Source organism: Panthera tigris, chromosome D1 (genome assembly GCF_018350195.1).
Source record: "Panthera tigris isolate Pti1 chromosome D1, P.tigris_Pti1_mat1.1, whole genome shotgun sequence".
Taxonomy (NCBI): domain Eukaryota; kingdom Metazoa; phylum Chordata; class Mammalia; order Carnivora; family Felidae; genus Panthera; species Panthera tigris.
The window spans coordinates 25,571,943-25,592,984 of record NC_056669.1 but is presented as its reverse complement, the minus strand read 5'-3'; the positions used below and the strand labels follow the sequence as shown (position 1 = coordinate 25,592,984).

The window sequence follows — 21,042 nt, the reverse complement described above, 5'->3', positions numbered from 1 at the left end:
CAGATGCACAGAACCTTACACACTTAACAATGAACAGGACCTACGATCCTGTTCCTGATCCTACCCTGTTAGTCTACAGGTGGAGAAACCAAGAGCTCCAGAAGGAAATGACTTGTCCAATGTGTCTTAATGGCCCTTGGAAAGCATCAGTTGCTTCTCATATCCCACCGCTTGACTAGGAGAGTAGAAACGGGTGATATTATTGAACTAACTAGAGAGGAAGGCTAAAGGGAGGGGACGCTGAGACAGTGGTCTGTCATAAGGGAGCCTGCACTTTTCGTTAGTGCAGTGTGCCTCTGGCCAGGAGGTGGCGCCACATACCTCCAGATCACAAAGTGAATGCCGGCCCCAGAGAAAAGTTGGCCTCTGGCTGTTAAGTGGTGCAGAGGCAAGCCGTGGCATACCCCAAGGGAGCTCTTTAATAGGCACTATGTTTAGAATATTTAAGAGAAATATTCTGGGTCATCCAGTCATTGCTGGGCTGACAACATGTCCGTGAAAGATTTTGAGAAATGAAATTGCGAAGTCTAGGACTCTAGAGAGGTTAGGGTGGCGGAAGAGAAAGTTATCATTTATTACGAGTCCACTAGAGCTGAGGTCCTTTGACATTTTCTCCACAATGAGCTGAATTAATATCATTATCTCCCATCTTACAGATGAGAAGAGAGGGGCTTGCCCGAGGTCTGTATGTGGCTACTGAGGGCAGAGCTGGTATGTAGGTGTGTATTACACATTTATATTAATTTCCCCATATAACCCTCACCACAGCCGGGGAGGCAGGAACAGCCCAGCTATACAAGCGCAGGTCATGCTGTGTGCAAATTCCTGGGCCCTTCCCCAGCTCCTCTCTCCTGGAGGCCTGGGTTCCAATCCTGACTCTTCCCAGTGGCTTTTTAATGACTCTGGCAAGCGACTTAACCTCTGAGTTCTAGCTTTCTCATCTGTAAGATGAGGGCAATAAGCAGGAAAAGTTGAGGAGAAGATCAATTGGGAAACTGTAGGAGAACACACAGTCTTCATTAGAAAGCAAGATTCTAATTTACAGTTATTTTCACTGCAGATGTCTAATAGCTTAATTCACATAAAGACGTACACAAGGCTAGGTGTCACCAGATTATTTGTAGTGATGAAAAACCTAAGTGTACCACAATAGGGAAGTGGGTTAAAAGCAGTGTGGACCCAGCTAGAGTGTAATACCATGTTACTTTCAACACATATGTGGGCACTCAGCAAGGTCCTGGACATGTGCAGGAGAATAAAATGCACAAGGAGCACCATGGAGCTCATATTCTAGGGGCAGCTGATGGGAGACACAGTTGTCAAAGGGGAGATAGGGCACGAGGGGTCCTAACCTAGTCTGGGGCACCTGTGAGAGCCTGCTTGAAGAACAGACATCAAGGTGAAGCCTGAGGCATCAGGGAGAGCTAGCCCAATGTTGGGGGGCAGAAGGTATGGATCAAGAGAGGGGAGTGCTCCTGGAACACATCCAAAGTGCAGGATGTGAGAGCACAGTGCCTTACAAATCACATTTAAAATACACGTGATGATTGTAGACAATGTTGCCCCAATGCAAAGTGAAAGAAATGTGGACCGAAAATTATACACACTACAGTTTTTTAAAATTTAAATCTGGAATATTTTTAAAAACATACAATTTTGTTGCATATGTATATGTGCATATACATATTTATACATATGTGTATATACACATGAAGACTTAGAAGTAACCATAAATTCACTTCATTCATTCATTCATTCATTCATCAAATGTGTTTGGAGGGCTGGTAGTCCTGAGATTGCTAAGTACAGAAGGGATACAAGTATGAAGAAGGTGGTCAAGAGCCCACTGTCACAGGCTTACTTTCCAATGGAGGGAGATGGGAAAAAAACAAATACATGATCCGTAAGACAGGCTACAAAGAACATTAAAAAGAGTCCAGATGGAGATGACTGGGTGGGTGGGGGGAGGGGCTACTTTAGGTAAAGTCATGAGGGAAGTCCTCTCTGAGGAGATAACACTGAAAACCGACCCAGGGGATGGAGTTGGCTATGCAAAGATACAGGAGAAGAATATGCTAGGCCAGTGGTCCTCATGGACATCATCTGGGGGGCTCCAAAGAACACTGATGTTTGCCACCCCCACCTCCAGATTCCAATTTAATCCCATAGGGACACAACCTGGGCATTAGGATTCTTCAAGCTTCATGGGGATTTTTACCAGGTTTCCTGGAGACACTGATAAACCGTGAGCCTGAAAACTACCGGTCTAGATAGAAACATGTGGAGGTGATTCACAGTCACTATCTCATCATGTGTGGATGGTAACACGATGGTTATGTTTATTGTCATTTTTTTAATAGTCTCTATTTTGCAGATTTTCTTTTATAGCCATGCATTTTTTTTACAGTAATTTTAAGTAGAAGATAACTCAGAGAGAATACATTATAGGGTCGAGGGGTCTAGATAAGATAAAGGTCCAGGCCCCGCCTAGACCTAGGACATTTGAATTCTAACTGCTGCTGAATGAACAGCAGTGTGATCTTGGGCAAATTATTTTACCTCTCTGGGCCTCAGGTTTTTCTTCTCTCTACAATGAACTCTATAATTCCATGATTCTGTAAATTGGAGCTCTCAGTAAGCAAGAGCCAGCAGAGGCCTGAATAATTAGAAACATGACTCTATGTGTGGGGATGTCTCTAAATAAGGGCCATCTCTAAACTTCCAGAGTTCTAGAGGATCCGATCAGATGCTTCTTTTGTTTTCATTTTTTTTTTAATGTAGTTTTCGTGTGAACTTAATATCTGTGGTTTTCTTATGCCGCCCCTGAATGAAACACGAAAAGAGGAACCATAGCCTTCTCTTTGTCCTCTTTGTCCCAGCATGACCAACCACTCTGCTGGCCTCCCTGTCCCCATCCTGCCACAGTGTCTCTGAGGCCCTGCATAGAATCGTTCAGGGCCAGCTGGCAAAAATGCCTTCTATTTGGCCTCTGAAATTTGCCAGGACTCTGCCCACATTTCCCAGAATTGTTCCCTTGCCTCTTTCGCTTTCCCCTCAAAGAACACAAACCCCAGGAGTTGGGCACTCAGGTTATTTTCTCCAACCGGACCACATTCTTAAGGACTCCATTGCAAAGTGAAGAGGAAGGAAAGACAGACTGCAAGTGTTTGTTTCTTTTCTGCTTCCTGATTTCGTTTGGGCTGTGGTCAAAGCCATTAGTGTGAGGGGCTCACCCGTGGGCTCTGCGGTCACCATTTCTGCTTACTAAGAGGACAGGGAGGTATGGTGTGGTGCAGTGGGCAGAGTCCTTGAATCTAGCCTCCTCTCCTGCTTCTGCCCCCAAAGACCTATCACTTCATTGCTGTGTCTCTCAGGAGGGTCCCAGTTACAAGAGCCAGTTGTGAGTCTCTCTTCCCAGATCCGAGTTCAGACTCTTCCCATCGGTAGCTTGAAATTGGCTACCGTGCAAGCATTTGTACCCTGGAAATCAGCAAAGGCTGCAAATCAGGACCCTACCCCCGTCGAGAGCAAGTTGTCAAGCATTCACCAGCACACCACTGAGGGTATGTGCCAGGCCACGCTGTGTCCACAATCCTCTGAGAGCATTTGTTGTAAGTGCAGGATCCCTGGGCTCCACTGCTGACTCTGGAGATAGAATCTTTAGGCGCCTGAGGTGATTCCAAAGACCTGCACACTGGAGCTGGCTTTCTAATGAGTGGTGGAATCAACAAATTACACATCCTTAGAGATTGTTGTTGGTTCTTGAAAAAATTCTGCTTCTGGATGCCACACGATGTATTTTCAGGCTCCGAGCAGTCATCACATCATCCACCACTAAGCCGTCTTTTTCTTGCAAATCTGGGGACAGCTTTGCTCATGACTGAGCCTGCTGATGTATTTCTACCTTGATAAGGTAATTCCTGCTCCCAGGTCTTACCTCAACCTGATCCTACGATGGGAGGTCCCTGTAATTAGCTGGCCCTCACTAGCCATGGCTTCGGGTAGCCAGTGTTTCTTTTCAGAAGTGACTTCTCAGGGGAAAGCTGAAGAGCACAAGGCATAATGAGGCACCTACCGATGTCTCTCCATGCCCTGAGTTCCCTTCTGGAATGGAAAGTCACGCTAACTCCACAGGGGCTGGCCTGTGGCGTACTGCTTTATGCCACGTTGGACTTAATGGCAGCTCTTGCTATGATCTGGGGAAGGAAGGAAATTGGTGCCAAAGAGGGACAGAGGCAGGGATGTTTTAAGTGTCTTGAAATTCTACTTGACAACACTTAGTACACTGCCGGCCGAGAGACCACGGCAAAGCAGCCACCAGGAATGTCTTCTGGAAGCAAGAGAACGCTGGGTTAGGGAGGAACCTGTTACCTGCAGGGAGAAGCACCAGGTCTGTAATGCGGGGACTTCAGAGCTGTGGGATTCCTTTCCGATCCCTCTCCTGCCTCAGTTGGCCAGCCGGGCCCTAGGTTCTCCTGCTGTCTGATCTTGACAGGAATGGCTTACTGTATCTATCTCTGATTTCCTTCCCGTCTCTCTACTTTCTGACCCCAGCTTTTCTATCTGCCTTCCAGAATCCCTCTGAGTTAGGCCCTTCCTGCTTCCTAGGCTCCGGTGTCTTTTTCCGCCTCCAGCCCTCCACCCTTGACGTTGGACAACCGCCTCTGGCCGCCGGGTGCGGGTGGAAGGCTCCCCAGAGCCTCTTCAAGACGTGGTAATGGCCCCGCGCTCTCGGTCTCCCTAAACTGATGGAGAGGCCAGACCCTCCCCACTTCTCTCCGGTGAATGGCCGCTGTCTCCTGAGAAGCTGGGTTGGGGATCTGGGGAGGCAAGAGAAGATTCCTCAGACCTGGGGAAGGGGGTGGGAACGCACGCCCGCTGGGGCGCCCGAGAGGCTGTCCGCGCTCACCCAGGGCAGGAGGCAGGGACCCAGTCTGCAGATAGAACGAGAGAGAGGGGACCTCACTAGGGATCAAAGTTCAGGCTTCCTCCTGAACTGACCCCCAATCTCACCCCGAATTACTGTCGTCTTCTCCAGAAAGTGACTCTCTCGCCAGGTCACGTGGGCCCCGGCCTGGGGAGGGGAGCCTGGCAGCCCCCCCCCCCCACCGCTGCTGCGCACCACCTCTCCCTCCTCCGCTCCCGCCCCGGCTCCGCCCCGCCCGTCCCCCGCAGCGCGCCCCCCCACCCCGGTCCCCCACCCCCGGCTGCGCCCTCCCCGGGTGCGGGCGGCCGGCGTACCGCGGGGCTGAGCCCGAGCCGGCTCCGGCTGTCTGCGCGCCGCGCTCCAAGGCAGCGGGGTGAATGGACGGCATCCAGCCCGGCCGGCAACTTGAAAATAAAAATAAAACAGAGAGAAAAGAAATAAATAATAAGGAGCGCGCCAGAAAGCCAAAGAAAATACGATCGCCAGGCCCGAGCGGGCTGCGAGCCTGCAGCCGGCCCTCGGCCGCGGGCCTCTGGCACTGGAGGCGGCGGGGCCTTTGTGCTCCCCCGGCCACCCCCTGCGCGTTTCTGTCCTAATTGAAGAAACACAATCCCCGGGCTGCGCAGCGACGCGCCCAGCGGCCGCCGGAGGCCAGAAGGGGCCGCTGGCTGCTGGCGCGGCCGCCAGAACGCCCCCGCCCCGCAACAGGGACCGGCTTGTTCTTTGTGCCGGCAAATATTTATTTTGGTTCAAGTGGACGCCTTTCCACAAAGACCACCTGGTTGTAATCAATAACACCTATTTTCAGATAATCTGCCGCTCTCTAGGCAGAGCCCACGGCACTCACCCAAACAGAGACCTTTTCAAAGGACATTTTAAATGGACTGGATTCAGAGGGCTGGAGGAGGGACCCGGGCTGGGGGGGGGGGGGTGAAGGGCGGAGGGGAGGGGAGCCCGCGGACCTGGGTGGTCAGGCCGGAGCTGGGCCCCGGCGCTGCCAGGTGGCCCTCTCCCCTGGGACCCTGATGGGGGTGGGGAGAGCTTCCAGGAATGTTTCTCCAAACAAATGAAAACCTTTCTCTGGTGGGCCAAACGTTGCTGTAGACGTAGACTTCTAGAAACTCTGACAGTAGCTTCCTCTTCCATCCCGAAGAGCATCTATTTGTCAGATCAGGACTTGGGCTGGAAGCAGCACCAAGGGCACTCGGGCTGGCCAGCCTCCGAGGAGCACCTTGCTTGTAGAGTGAGCATCAAACTAAGAGCGTCTCACAGGACAACGGTTCGTGCAAGAATGTGTGCTGATCACCTCCCTGGGGCTGGCTGGCATGTGCGAGGTGTGGATGCAGCCTGGAAGGAGGTGGATAAAAGCCTGCCTTCATGGAACTTACATTCCACTGGGGAGAGACAGACGGTAAACCCGTAAGTAGGTAGCATACTCAGAGAGAGAGGTGTATTACAGGAACAAAGAGATATGTGAAGACGCTTTGAAAACTGTAGATTGCTTTGTGTTTCAGTTCAGAGGTGGAAACATCTCTCTGGGCTGCTTTGTCTCCTCCGTGGCAGGTGTCAAGGAGGTGAGTCCATACAGGTGGAAAACCCCAAAAGAGTCGGCAGGTGCTGCTGGCCCCATGACATTTCAGGTGGAAACGCAGGCCTGGGTTCAAGACCACCTACTAACCTAATTTCAGAGCCTCAGAATCCTTCATCTCGGATGGGGCTCAGTAACACCCACCTCGATGGGTTGCTGTAAGGATTAGATGAAAACTGATAGCCTGCTTCACTCCATGTTACTTCCTTCCTCCCCAAAATGCCATGTTTTAGTCAAGTGATGCAGTATCCTGGTGTAAAACGCCATTTTTAGACTTTTCATAAGATGATTTCAGATTTCTAGGTGAAGCATGGAAACCAAATAAGTCCTAGAAGCTGAAACTGGGGATTGCTTTCACGGGAGGTGCTGGGCTGGGTCCTTCTGCGCTCAGTGTCGTCTTGACTCTGGCAGTAGGATTGGCCCGGCCAGTTGGTCTGGGTGCCTGCCGAGCCCACAGCCTGACTCAGGGAAGAGCCAGGCTTGCTCTGCAACATGGGACTCTCCTGGCCACCACTGTTGGGCCCTGACCCAAGGACAGCTAAGCCATGAGCTCCAAGTAAACCTTGAGGTGCTCAGAGTGAGGTGACTAGTTAGCTTAGCAAGTAAATAACTCAGCAGGCCTCCTCTCAAATATTTCAATGGGAATATGGAGAGATCGAGGCATGACATAGTGGACGGCCACAAGGGAAGATGTGAAGCAGGTCTCTTAGTCATGGGAACTTAGGAGCACGTTCTCTTGAACTCCCTAGGCTCTAGCAGCTTTCTTGTTCCAGCTCCATGAGGCTGTCTGTCCATTTTTGCCAGATGTCCGTCTTCCTCATTGCCATGGGTGTTTTAGAGTAAATTCCCAGTACTTGAGGAAACCAGAGTGAGTGCCTGCCCCTTACAACTCAAAGGCCCACCTTTTATTAGGCCTGTCTAAATAATGTAAGGCTATTCTCTAACCATAAGCAGCCAGGGTGGGGAGAGGCATATAATGGGCACAATATAAAACCGTTCAGAAGAGTTGTCCTTTATCAGTTAGTAAGGGCCTCCCTGCTGTCAGAGGATCTGCTGTAAAATCTCAAGAAATAACTTCTCATATCCCAGCACTGTTTTCTCTGTCCTCAGAGATGGTCAGGAAGAGGGGACAAGACTGATTTACTTAGTCCTTTGTGCTGGTGGGGCCTGGCTGGGGCTGAATTTATGTCACTGCTCTTCATCAAGAATGTGGCTTTCTCCTTCTGATGAGATGTCCCTCAGCATTGATTCTTAGCTCGGAGCTTGCTGAGAGATTAAACTTGGGCTCAGACAACCCGGTGGGGGTCGATGGCCCAGGAAAGATTATGATAAGGCAGGGGTGAGGGACAGGAAGAAGGGTGGTGTGCTGGAATTTAGGATAATTGAATTTGCTGTGCAGCCAGCAGTTATGACCTGGGTCATCCGCTGGATCTTGGGTCGTAAATCCACTAAGACCAGGAAATTCCAGGGTTAGGCCAATCTTTCCATTTTTTCTCAGAGACTAAGATGGTTGAGGATTTAGAGAGGAATGGTTTTCACCTTCTAAAGAAGCTGTGACTCTGAGCAAACTAATATTTTTGCATTACGATACTTAAACGTGTATTTCGGAAATCAAGTATCAGTCCCTCTGTCTTTTTGTCAAGTTTCTCCCAGGAAAACCAGCAGGACCTCCTATTTATGGACAATTGTCTATCTGCTCTGATTACCCAAAGTGCTGGAGGTGGAGTGGGCTCCCTCCAGGGGCCTACTGCTTGTGAATTATGAGACCCTGTTTTGACTCCAATTTTCTCTCCATTGCCTTTCGGGCATTTGCTAAGGCAAAGCTGTGGGACCATTTGTAATTAACCCACAACAAACTGAACAGCTGATCTCCTGGAATCTAGATATTTCTTGCAAAGTAAGACTTGACCTAAGGCACACTGTATGCAAGTAATTTTTATGGTGTCTCCAGAATTTTCTGAAAATGCTACAAATACTCCAGGATATTCCTCTTGGAGTGAACCAAATTTCCCATAGGTGAGCTGCTTGAATCCTCTGGGCGAATGCAGGTGTCCTAAGAATGAAGGGCAGCTTAGGGGATGACTGTGTCTTTGGCCACACAGGTTATTGTGGGGATGGAAATCCTTACTTTCCTCTGCTACCCTCTCTTCACTTCCATCTGACCGAAATCTTCAAGGGTTGGCTTTGAGCACAACCACCAAGTCTAGGATTTGTTGCTGGATTGAAGCCACTTGGAAATTTGGATCAATGGGAGTTTTGTGTCTTGGATTCTGATAAGATGATCACTGAGGTTTGTTAAATATTCAGCATGGAAAGAAGACTGAGAACCATCTTTGGCAGGTTTTAGCTACAATCCAAATTCAGTTTGCTTTTCAGAATCAGTGGCAAGTTCCTATTTCTTCCCTATAGACTACGTCCCTTGGGAGAGACAGCTTGAATTCTTCACATAATGGTCTCAGGTGGATATCTTACGTGTATTGGTTTCCAAGTAGTCAAATATTCTATTATGATTTTTTTTAAGACAAAACTTTGAGTTATTCAGAAAAAAACTAGGTAAGTGGAGGTTCCTAAAAAAGACAAGGACCGAGCAAAGGAAAGGGAAGTTGTCAGGAAAAGCTGGGGTATCTGGAAAGTATTGCTAAAGTATGGGTGGTACTTGATTAAATATTTCTGAAAGCCAAAGCCTAGAGGCAGTACAAGAATCATTGGGAAAGAAATACTGCATATTCTGGGGAAACCAATCAGTACCAAACACTGGCTTGGTAAAAATTGCCAGCAAATTATAATAGTGCTCTGGTCTTATACTTTAACTGTATCTCTCACATGTTTATTTTCTCTGTGTGTCTCTGGAGTTAACCATAAAGACTGGGGACAGACACCTTACCCTGCCTCTCAGACCTGCTGGGCAGCTGGACCCAGGACATGTTCTGCCCAGCAGGTGCAGTTTGACAAACAACAGGCATGTATCAGACCCTTCCATAAAGCCACGCACTTGCTAGGTCCTAGGAATTAAAAAGAAAACATTGGACACAGCTCCTGCCTTTCATGTCCTTATAGTCTAATGGAGGACACAGGCCTTCAAATACAAATAGATCTGGATCTTAGCACCGATTGATAATCAAAAGTAATTAAAAAGTTGATGCCATTCTTAACCCCAGCCTCCCTCAAAAAACACTTGTGGCATATCCAAGAGTATTGTTTTTCCACACTGGCCGGACATATCCTTCCCCATCTCCTTCCACTCTCTCCCCTGGATACCCAGCTCAAGATTACTTGTTTCATTTGGGAGTACCTGGGTGGCTCAGTTGGTTAAGTGTCCGACTTCCGCTCAGGTCATGATCTCACAGTTTGTGGGTTCGAACCCTGTGTTGGGCTCTGTGCTGAGAGCTCAGAGCCTGGATCCTGCTACAGATTCTGGGTCTCCCTCTCTCTCTGCCCCTCCTCTGCTTGTGCTCTGTCTCTGTCTGTCTCTCAAAAATGAATAAATGTTAAAAAAAATTTTTTTAAAGATTGTTTTATTTTATGCCCATCCCCAACCAGCTCCTAGCTCCTTGGTCTCTCTGGTTAACTCCTATATCTTTCTTTCCTTTCTCTTGTTGTACTCTAGATTCTTCATCTCAAAAGGTGTAGGGGTGTGTGTGTGTGTGTGTGTGTGTGTGTGAGAGAGAGAGAGAGAGAGTACAGAGACAAGCAGAAACCACATTAGTGAGATTTGTAGTCCCTTGTCCTCACCCATGGCCCAAACATACATACGTTCAGCAAGATTTGTGCAGTTTTAAATGTATATTTCCAGATCTTCCCTTTATCTGCTTCTCTTCTTTTCACCTTTCCCTTTCCCTTCTTTCCCGTTCTTTTCTTTTCTGTCCTAAAGTATTTATTCTTGAAGCCATACAGGGAACAGAATGAGGAAAGTATCAGAGTGCAGTGTTATCAGGGCCTGCCCTGGGGGACAAGGGCTCTCGTGTGGAGTGTCCCGGAGTGCAGTGCTAGTGTCCAGGTGGAGTAAAGACAGTACCCATGGGGGACAAGGGTGCGGCCTGTCATGAGTCAGGGCTTGAGCAGATGGAGGAGGGTGTCCCTGCAGAGGGGTGGCCTGGCTTGGGGTGTCAGAGCTTGGACAGGATGAGGAGGACATCATATGGAAGCATGGCCTGGTATGGGGTAAGGAGGGAGCCCATGTAGTGAGGTGGCCAGGGTGGGAACTGAGAGCCAGAGCAGAGAAAGGAATGTCACAGGGGGGTGGGGGTGCAGCAGAGATAGGAGACTGGTTGCATGCAGGAGGACTGATAAGTAAGTGCCTAAATTATGCTAAATGGAAGCCATGTTTCTCACTGTCAAATAAGGGAATTACAATACGGAAAGGGGAAGACTAGGGTGAACCCTGTGGTGTTAGATTGGAAATGGACGCATCTGAGTAAATGTCAGGTTTTCAATATAGATGGAGAGATAAAGAAATAACTATGGACATCAATGTCTAATCATATCTGATGGTTAATTTTAAGTGTCAGCTTGACTGGGCTAAGCGTTGCCCAGATAGCTGGCAACACATTATTTCTGGGTGTGTCTGCGAGGGTGTTTCCGGGAGAGATTGGCATTTGAAACTGCAGACCAAGTAAAGATCTCCCTCACCAGTGTGGGTGGGTGTCATTCAATCTGTTAAAGGCCAATCGGTTGGGTAGAGCAAAAAGGGGGAGGAAGGGTAAATTCTCTTTCTCTGCTTGAGCCAAGGCATCCACCTTCTTCTGCCCTCAGACACTGGCACACCTGGTTCTCAGGTTTTTGGAGTCAGACTGGGATTTTCACCATTGCCCCGACCCCTCACCCCATTCTCTGACCTTTGGATTCGCTTGGATTGAATTACATCACTGGCTTTCCAGGTTCCTCGGCTTGCAGATAGCACGTTGTGGGACACTTCGTCCTGAGGATTGCATGAACTAACTCTTATAATAAATCCCTTCTTATCTCTCTCTCTCTCTATGCATCCTATTGATTCTGTTTCTCTGGAGAATCCTAACACAGCATATGTATACATGTAGATATCTCTGTGCGTGCGCGCGCGCGCGCGCGCGCGCGCGCGCGCGCGCGCGTGTGTGTGTGTGTGTGTGTGTGTGTGTGATGTATGTGTGTGTATGTACATATGCTACCTAACTCTGTCCCCTGGAAAGGCATGGGAGCAGTGACCCTGCAATAGCAGTGAGCACACCTAGTACCCAGATTTTGGGCTCTAAATATCATTTTCCATTAAAAAGAACCAGCGATCCTTGGAGAAACAACTGATTTGGGGGCTAGGCTAGGGAGCCCCAAATACATTGTTGGAAAAACAAAGAAGTGCTCAAAGATTGGTGGGAACTATCAAAGAGCACAGATGCCAACTTTAATGGCGTCCCACTGGGGCAAGATCATCATCAGATTAAACAATGATAAGAACACATATCTAGTGGATAGAATTAGAAACCATGAGTCTCTAGAGACATAAATAAATGAATACATTGAAATTTGAAGGTGAATGAGATATTTACATGATTTCAAAGTACCTACCCACAAAACACAATACTTGTTGATTACACAGGGGAAAAGTACAGTGGACAAGCTTGGAAGACACTACCTTTTTTTTTTTTTAATTTTTTTTAATGTTTATTTATTTTTGAGACAGAGAGAGACAGAGTGTGAACAAGGGAGGGGCAGAGAGAGAGGGAGACACAGAATCTGAAACAGGCTCCAGGCTCCAAGCTGTCAGCACAGAGCCTGACGCGGGGCTCAAACCCACAGACCGTGAGATCATGACCTGAGCCGAAGTCAGACGCTTAACCGACCAAGCCACCCAGGCACCCCAGGAAGACACTACCTTAATCAAATCACCAAAACGAACTTGATCAATAAAGGGATAAGTTGAAAGTGTGTGCCATCCATAAAGTGCATGGAGAAGGTAGCATCCCTCTGTGATACTGCTGTTGTAGATGCCTAGCCTAACTCTAATAATGAGGAGATACCAGACAGCTCCAAATGGAAGGCCATTCTGCAAAATAACTGGCCTGTAATATTCGACATTGTCAAAGTTCTAAAAGTCAAGGAAAGGCTCGGGAATGCTGCAGACTAAAGATGTGGGACAATAGGGCCCCTGGATGGATCAGTAGGGCCCCAGGGTTATGAGATCAAGCCCCTCATCATGCTCCTTGCTCAGTGGAGAGACTGCCTAAGATTCTCTCCTTCTGCCCCTCTCCCCTGTCTCTACTCTCTTCCCTCTCTCTTAAAAAAATTAAAAAAAAATTAAAGATATGGGACAACTAAATGCAATTGGGATTATGAACAGAATTCTTTTGCTACAAAAGGCAATAGTAGGACAATTAGCAAAGAGTGAATGGTGCCCAAATCTGTCCATATTTATTCTCCTCTTGAATACATCCCTTGTGCAGTTTCCAACGGCCAACCTTTCTGAAGGTATAAAATGTGCTTCTAGTTCTTACAGTGACTGTTCCTAAATAAAGGTGCTACTATCTGAAGGAAAAAGAAATCTATGTTAATTTTCTGATTTTCACAATCGCACTGGGTTACGTAGGAGAACGTTGTTTGTAAGAAATACACTCTGCAGCATCTGGGTGTGATGGAGCCATCAGGCTGGCAACTTATTCTCAAGTGCTTCAAAAAAAAATGTTCATTGTAAATTCAACTTTTCTGTAAGTTTGTGACTGTTTCAAGCTTTTAGAATTTTTTAAATTAAAATAGTATATTCATGATATACAAAGGAATTGGAGAGTGTGATTCGACTCTTATTTTCTGATATCTGAGAACGATAGACAGCTACTTGCCAAGACAATACCTCGCGTTTCCATAATTCTTTTCAACATGCGGAACGTTTGCTGTACGGTTATGACGATAATCTTCATTTTACAGATGGGAAAATCAGGCTCAGATGTAGTATGTCATAATTAGGATAGTGGAAACGACCGGCTTCATATCCAGGTCTCTCTGACGCCATCCCTGTTTTTTTAATCTTTTATTTTTTATTAGAGAGAAAGAGAGAGAGTACGAGAGGGGCAGAAGAAGAGGGAATGAGAGAGAGAGAGAGAGAGAGAGAGAGACAGAGAATCCCAAGCAGGCTACATGCTCAGTGCAGAGCCCAACTGAGGGCTCAATCCCATGACCCTGGGATCATGAGCTGAGCCCAAATCAAGAGCCAGATGCTCAACCGACTGAGCCGCCCGGGTGCCCCTCCCTGTCCTGTATGTATTCTCTTAGCGTATGGTCTGCAAACAATCTGGAGCCAAGCTTACTAGGCATAAAATCCTAGCTCCCAGCCTCTACCTCTTAGCCGATTTAAAAACCCAACCCAGCATTTCTGACAAAGGGCATTTTTCGCATTCTTTCATAACAGTCTCATTTTATTTGCAGCTTCCTGCAGCTGGCAGCATGCTCTACAGACTTCAGGTATAGGCAGAGCCAGCGAAGGGCAGACGCCCAAGTCGGGCACTGGCGAGGGCTGGGGATGGGGAAGACACAATGGCTCTCTGGAAAATCCAGTTTACTCCCACTTTTCATTCATTTGGAAAATGCCTTTTTGACCGCAAAACAAAATCTACCCTGCACTCAACTCTCCGAACAAAGTGCTCACCGGTTACTGAGGATTTAATAGAAGTTCTCGGAAGATGAGAACTAGATGAGCCTAGCACATACCAGCAGATAGCAGTGATTTTAGATATACTTCCTGTACAGTATTTAATAAAGGGTTTTCCACATGTGTCATCTCGTACCTCACAGGAACTCTTCACGGAGACATTACTCAGTTCCTCGGTTCAGAGGTGCAGCTGCGTCGCCTTGGAAAGGTCAGAATTTGAACCCAGGACCTCTGGCATTACATCCTTGCTCATTTATCTACCTAAATTGCCTCTCTCCTCCCACTAAGAAAATACATGAGGTAACTAACTCAGTTAAAATCCAAAAGGTTAGTTTAGCAATTGTAGGTAAGTGAGTGGTCTCACTGGAAACTTTTTCTGTTTCCCCTTAGAGCTTTTAAGCAAAGTGTAAATTGACTATGTGCTTAGGAATTTACCAGCTCAGACAGACTGAAACAATTAGGAGGCCAAGTGAGAGTGAGAGAGGGAGACAGACCCCAGGCACGTGAGCCGACATTCCTTTCAAAAGCTTCCCTCCATATCCTTTTGCAATTGGCTGAAGCCCTAGAGGTTTGACTGGCTAAACCACTTCCTCTCAGAAGTGTCCGTCAACCCCCAGGGGAGCCTGGGATTTGTAGTCCTGACGTCTGCTGACCTTTCATAATCCTTCAGCTGGACTCCCCGGCTGAAGGAGTACAGTGTCAATTTCAGTAGCTTTCTATATGATGAAGTATCCAGTGTGCTTTTTGCAAGACACAAAGCTCATCCTGGATAAGAGTTGAAGCCCCTGTTTACTTACCAGAGCCGAGTCCCCTGGTACCCCTCATTCTAGTTCTTTATTACCTCCCTTCTCTCCCCCATTCACTGCCTCCTCCTGAGGGCATGCTGGACACAAGCCCAGCATCGCAGCTGATGTAGAGGAACCTCCAGGAGGAAGATCCCCAGCTAGGTGTGGGATCAGGGCTGGATAGCAGAAGAACCATGCCAAAGGGTTGCTGCCCCAAATGGTACCTTCTCGATAGGTTTTAAGGTAATATATTTACGTGATGGTTGTTGACTCGATAGGTATTTGAGGAAGTGGACTGTGACACCAAGTCCACAGACAACCTACAGAAAACACTTCATTTTATTTTATTTTTCTTTGCTTTCTATTCCCTCCCCAAACATTGCCTTGGCTTGGCAGCACCTTGGCTTAGGATACACAGATCTTCCTTTCCACCCTGGTGTTCTGGAACCTCCGGATCTCTTTTGGTCTAACCTATACCCTATCTGAGGGCCCACATTTTAGCATTACCTATGGACTAAATAAACACAGTCAACTGCATGCAGATATTACTGGTGAAATTTTAAAAATGGTCATCTTAGGTGTTATTAAATCTTTAGTGGTCATTGACCACTAAAAATGTAGCAAAACAACAGATGTCGAATTTATATCTTCCTTTGTGTGGGAGTCAACAATACATTTCGACAGTAGAAAAAAATGACCTCCTGTTCAAAAGAGTGTTGACTGGCATGCCAAACCTTGGGAAAGAATAATTTCCATTAGAACCACTCACGGGCTTACCACGCTTCTATATGCCTGGCTTGCACTGTTTATTAGACTGAACGAACTTCATGACATAGTTACAGATAGTTGAGTGGGGAAAATACTGAACAAGCAGCCAGGATGGCAAAGAGACTATATGTCCTTTGCCACTGGTCAGGTCAGCTGGATGCTCTTGAGAAAGCTAGTAAACCCTAAATCTGGGCATTACAGGGGACTGAATGCCAGCCTTCACACCACACAGATGATTGTAAGGAGAAAACGGTTCCCTGGTCCCATCAGGGAGGCACCGACTCCCTAAATGTGGGAGCATTGTGGGGAGCAAATTCAAGAGGCAAGGTTTGGCCAAAGTTCTGAGACTTTGTAGAGGTGATGGACATAGGCCAGTGTTTGAATAGGGCATATAAAGAAAATCTCTTAAAAAGGTGAACGCCTGATGGTCTAAGCATCCCGTTTTCCCCAGAGCAGCAAGAAATGCTTGCCTCTATTTTCCCTAATGATTACTTTGCAAAACTGATGGAAAATTGCTTGGCTGAGGTGGAGATTTGCAAAAGAATCCAGCTAAACTGTTCTTTTTTTTCTTAACTTTTATTATTTATTTTTGAGAGAGAGGAGGAAAGAGAGAGAGAGAGAGAGAGGGAGACAGAGCGTGAGCGGGGAGGGGCAGAGAGTGAGGGAGACACAGAATCTGAAGCAGGCTCCAGGCTCCATGCTGTCAGCACAGAGCCCGACTCAGGGCTCGAACTCTCAAACCATGAGATCATGACCTGAGCCGAAGTTGGATGCTTAATCGACTGAGCCACCCAGGAGACCCAAGCTCGACTATTCTTAAACATACCTGGCCTTTATCATTTCTCTTTCTATGCTTGGATCACTAACACCAAGTTTTTATTTTCTCCTTTCTTAGAAGTCACTAGAAAACCCATACATACATACTCATTCCTCTAACAACTACCTTTCTTGTTGAGTGTTGACAGAAAGAGATATGCAATACAAAGAAAATAGGAAGAAAACATTAGAATTTCAGTTTTAATTTATTTTTATATTGCTCTTGAAAAATTTCCTGTTTTGTCTTTGTTTTGTAATATAAATAATAATAATGTGACGGTGTGTATGATTCATAAATCAATGTTCATATATTGAGAATATTTGCTTAACATTTTTTTTTGTACTGGTAGAGTGCAATTAAAAAAAAATTGGAAAGAAAACTTGGAGACCAACGTTCTGGGACACATCTCCTTTCATTTAGGTAGACACGTTGTCTAGAAGGTACTCAGTGTTAGCCAGGGAAGATTGCATAGATACCGATGAGTCTCATTTCCCATACCGTCAAGGATTTTCCAGGCCTCATTTGTTTTCGTTCTAAAATAGAAGAAATGAAAACTAGCTGCCTAACACTGAAGCAATTTGAAGCAAGTTTCTTCCTTGAAAAGAAAAAAGACCCTAACAATATGCTCGGGTCATAAGACCCTGTCATGGGACCGGAGGAAGCTGGGCCATCTTATTTGTTAGACTATCAGGAGGATGGCCACTTGGGTTTGAGGCGCTCAGTAGAGGCAACAGACTGAAGTTAGCTTCATTCTGGTTCTTGGACACAGATCATCCGTGGCCATGGCTTTCATCTTCTAAATCCCTTTTAGGCTGGAGAAAGATTTAAACGACATTTAAAAAATTTTCCGCAAACGTCATCAATAATGTGAAGGTTAATTTAACTATCGACTTGACTGGGGCCACTGGGTGCCCAGGTTAAACATTATTTCTGGGTTTCTATGTGCAAGTGTTTCTGGCTGAGATTAGGCTTTCTATCTGTGGACTCAGTGAAGTAGATGGCTTTGCCCAATGCTGGAGGACTTCATCCCATCCACTGAGGGTGGAATAGAGCAAAAGGCACAGGAAGGAGGAATTCACTCCTTTGTGTCCTGCCCGCCTGCCTGCCTGAGGTGGGACATTTTCCCTGCCCGTGGACTGGGATTTATGCCATTGCCTTCCCTGATTCTTAGGCCTTCAGACTCAGATTAGAGCACATGGCTGGCTTCCCTGCGTCTCCAGCTTGCACAGCAGATCATCGGACCTGTTGGCCTTCATAATTTTGTGAGCCAGGTCCTCATAGTAAATCTCCACAAATACCATATATTGTATCAGCCCTGTGCCTCTGAAGAACCTTAATACAAACAACAATAAAAAACCACATCGATTTTGTGCTTTCTGCTGCACACATGAAAAAGTCTTTCGGGTGCAAGAGGTCCACAGAAAAGTTACCCTGGGCAAACCCTTTGACCTAATGAGGGGTAAATAAGAAACCAGTGTCCTTAGTTCTGAGAGAAGAAGGCACAATTTATTTAGTCAAATTATTTTACAACATAGTCTTCATTGACAGTTGTCAGCTTAACACTTAATATAGTCTTAAAAAAGTCAATGATTACTTGCAAAATTATATATATTTTAATATCTAAAAAATATATTGCATATATAAGGCAGGAACATCCCTTGTATCCACAAGGGAAAGTTTGTTGTTTTCCAAGTTGTGATTATTGCATTATGGCTATTTACACACATCGCCAAAGCATTAAAGATTTAAATGGATTGCTTTAACCTGCTTGTGCGCACGTGTTAAAGACGGCACAGTGCTTCTCTTCCTAGTAAAGTCAGTGACTTAAACGTCCTGGTTGCTTTTTAGCAATAGTCACATTATGCTTTTTTCAAACCAGCTATAAAAACGTACAAACAGCCCAAATGTACAGATTGACAAAAGATGTACAAATTACATTTAAAAAAATAACAACGACTGATTTGATAGTAAAATTGTATTTGTGACCGAGGTCAACTCGTTTATTTATTCTTTTTACTTTTTTAATTATTTATTTTTAATACTGTGAGATATAGGAAAATAACTCTGCATAATTTATACAGTAAGTTGCCTTCTGATTGGTTGACCCTGGACTGGTGGTCTGACAAACGCACAGCGCTTGCGAATCTGTTTGTGTCTAGAAATCCCTAAGACTTTTCAAAGTTCTGGGACCCACTGTCATTACTTTAAAAAACTATTTAATTCTCTGTCTTTCAGGAATGTCTGCATTTGCATTAACATTTCTTAGATCATATCTTGAGTATTTCTAGAGAGGATGGTCGGCCTAGTGCATGTCGACCACTGGGAGAAATTTTGCAATGCCCATGGCTTCTTAAATACGACACACATGTTCTTTCTTTTAAATTCCAGTTGGGTGAAAACTTCACTGGCCTTCACAACCAATGTTCCAGTTGCCATCCACTGAATTAGGTCCTGCTAATATACGGTTATAAGCTTCCTGCCTCTAGTTTCACTTAGTCTCAAACCAGAGCGTAACTGGTTAAGTCCATGATTCTTTATCATACTGAACCCTACAAGGTCCATGATGAGACCCGTGTATTGATAAGAAACTGCTTTGGTCATAAAAATACAAAGAGAAGGTACAGTTTCTTTCCTAGAACCATGATACAACCATTCCAGTAATCTAAATATTCAACTCAGAAGATGGTAGGAGATTGAGAATCCAAACTGGTGTACTGGCCCAGAAAATGATCCATCTTTGTGTTCAAGGTAGAGGAAGCAAAAGTTACCAACATTTAAAAAAAAAAAAAAAGGATTGTCTTTTTAAAGAACAAAGGTTCTATCCAACAAGAAAGAACATCCAGTTTTGTTTTCCCTTCAAGGCCACATATGTCCTTTGGAGTCCAAAGTATCGCAGGAGGTGTGAGGAACGGGGGCTTCGGGTAGAAGGCCACCGATGATTAAGCTTCTAGTAGTAGCTGCCTAAGTGTGAGGGCACGTGGGTGTTAGGATGGCGGGGGACATTGGGGTTGGGGTAAATGCCACCCGTGGGGGAGGTCCAGTATTGGGACGCTGCTCCAAAGAAGCTGGAGGAAGTGACAGGCATGGAGGATGGGTGGGGAGGGACAAAGTTCACCTTCTGTTGATGGGCGTGGTAGGAAGGCATATAGGAGATATCAGAAGGGTACTTGTACATGGACGACTCGGTCGGATGCGGCTGCAGAGCCTGGGCGATGCCGTGGAAGTCAAATTTGTAGGCATACCTTTTGCCATGCACTTTGGTCATAATGTTTTTATCATAGTAGTATCTGAGGGCCCGGCTCAGCTTGTCATAATTCATGTTGGGCTTGCTTTTCCGCTCCCCCCAGCGCCTGGCCACCTCATCGGGGTCCGTCATTTTGAATTCCCCGTTGGTCCCCTCCCAGGTGATACAGCTGGCGTTGGCACTGTCGGAGAGTAGCTCGAGGAGGAATTGCCACAGCTGGATCTGCCCGCTTCCTGCAGGCAGTGAGGCGGACGGGAGAAAACAGAGGATCTCAGCCTGGGAAAGCCAGAAGCTCAAGTCCCTAAATGCAAGGATCCTCTCGCCCTTCATAAGAAACCCTTAATTTCCTTTTACATGCAGAATCTACTGATTCCGGCAGCCCCTGTTTTCATTGTTGACTTGCTTTTCTGTTTGTCACTGAGGCTGCCTTCATAAGCAAGATTAGACCTTAAGATAGTGTGCCCCAAGGCACACTGGGAAAACTCCCTGTGGGTAATGAGGTGCTGGCTTCCTTAGAACTAGCTGTATGATTTGGGGCAAGCCACAAAAAAATCTGGGGCAAGATTTTTGAATCTCTTCTTCTCATCTTTGTCTACTGGATGAAGTCCCCCCAAGTATTCCTGTCAGCGTGAAAGGGAGTCGGGGCCAGGAAACCACTGCCAGAGTCACAGGCAGAAGGTGAGGCCCAGGCGTCAGGCTGAAGGGACCTGGAATGTTCCTCAGCAGAGCCCTAGTGCTTGGCTCCCAGGTCCAAGTCTTACAAAGAAGAGCTGGGGCAGAGAGAAAACTAAGGCGAGAGGGAGCTGGGTGGCTCCTGCCTCCTATCCCAAAACAGGAAGGGCCAGGCACTAAAGAATGGGCCTGCAGACACTGGTGACAGGAGTGCCCCGGGATGGGAAGGTGCAGGCTTTATTACTGTAAAGTTGCCAGTTAGCTCACATACTTGGTGATCTTGGTTTGGAACTCATTTGAGAGCTATTCTTAATAACAAACTCTTAAAATACATTGTCAGAGTCATTTTATCTACAACTTTTCAGGGACACCCCTCTTTCATAAGGCTGGATAACTGTAACACTTTCTGAAGTCAAGAATAACACGTCTTTGGAACATCTATTTACTTGTGACTTCCGGGAGGACCATAACTGAGAACTCACTGGAATTGCTCGTCTTTCTTCCCCACCCTGCCTTCTTTCCCTACAAAAATTTCTACCTGTGCCATTTATTACTAATCTCAACCTCCATGCATATATGCAGTGCTAATATATTTGTTTTTCCGAAGTAGCCTCAGCTAACGGACATAA

At 46.3% G+C, this 21,042-nt stretch overlaps 1 protein-coding gene across 2 annotated transcripts in view; it reads right to left on the bottom strand.

Moving 5' to 3' along the window:
- Positions 1-16,714: 16,714 nt before the first annotated feature.
- Positions 16,715-21,042, bottom strand: part of FLI1 (Fli-1 proto-oncogene, ETS transcription factor) — a 122,043-nt gene continuing 117,715 nt past the window's right edge. For both annotated transcript variants that reach the window (XM_042957787.1, XM_042957786.1), the window contains exon 9: positions 16,715-19,974. In XM_042957787.1, coding sequence (XP_042813721.1) covers positions 19,445-19,974 — 530 coding nt within the window. In that variant the 3' untranslated portion in view covers positions 16,715-19,444. The remainder of the gene's footprint in view (positions 19,975-21,042) is intronic.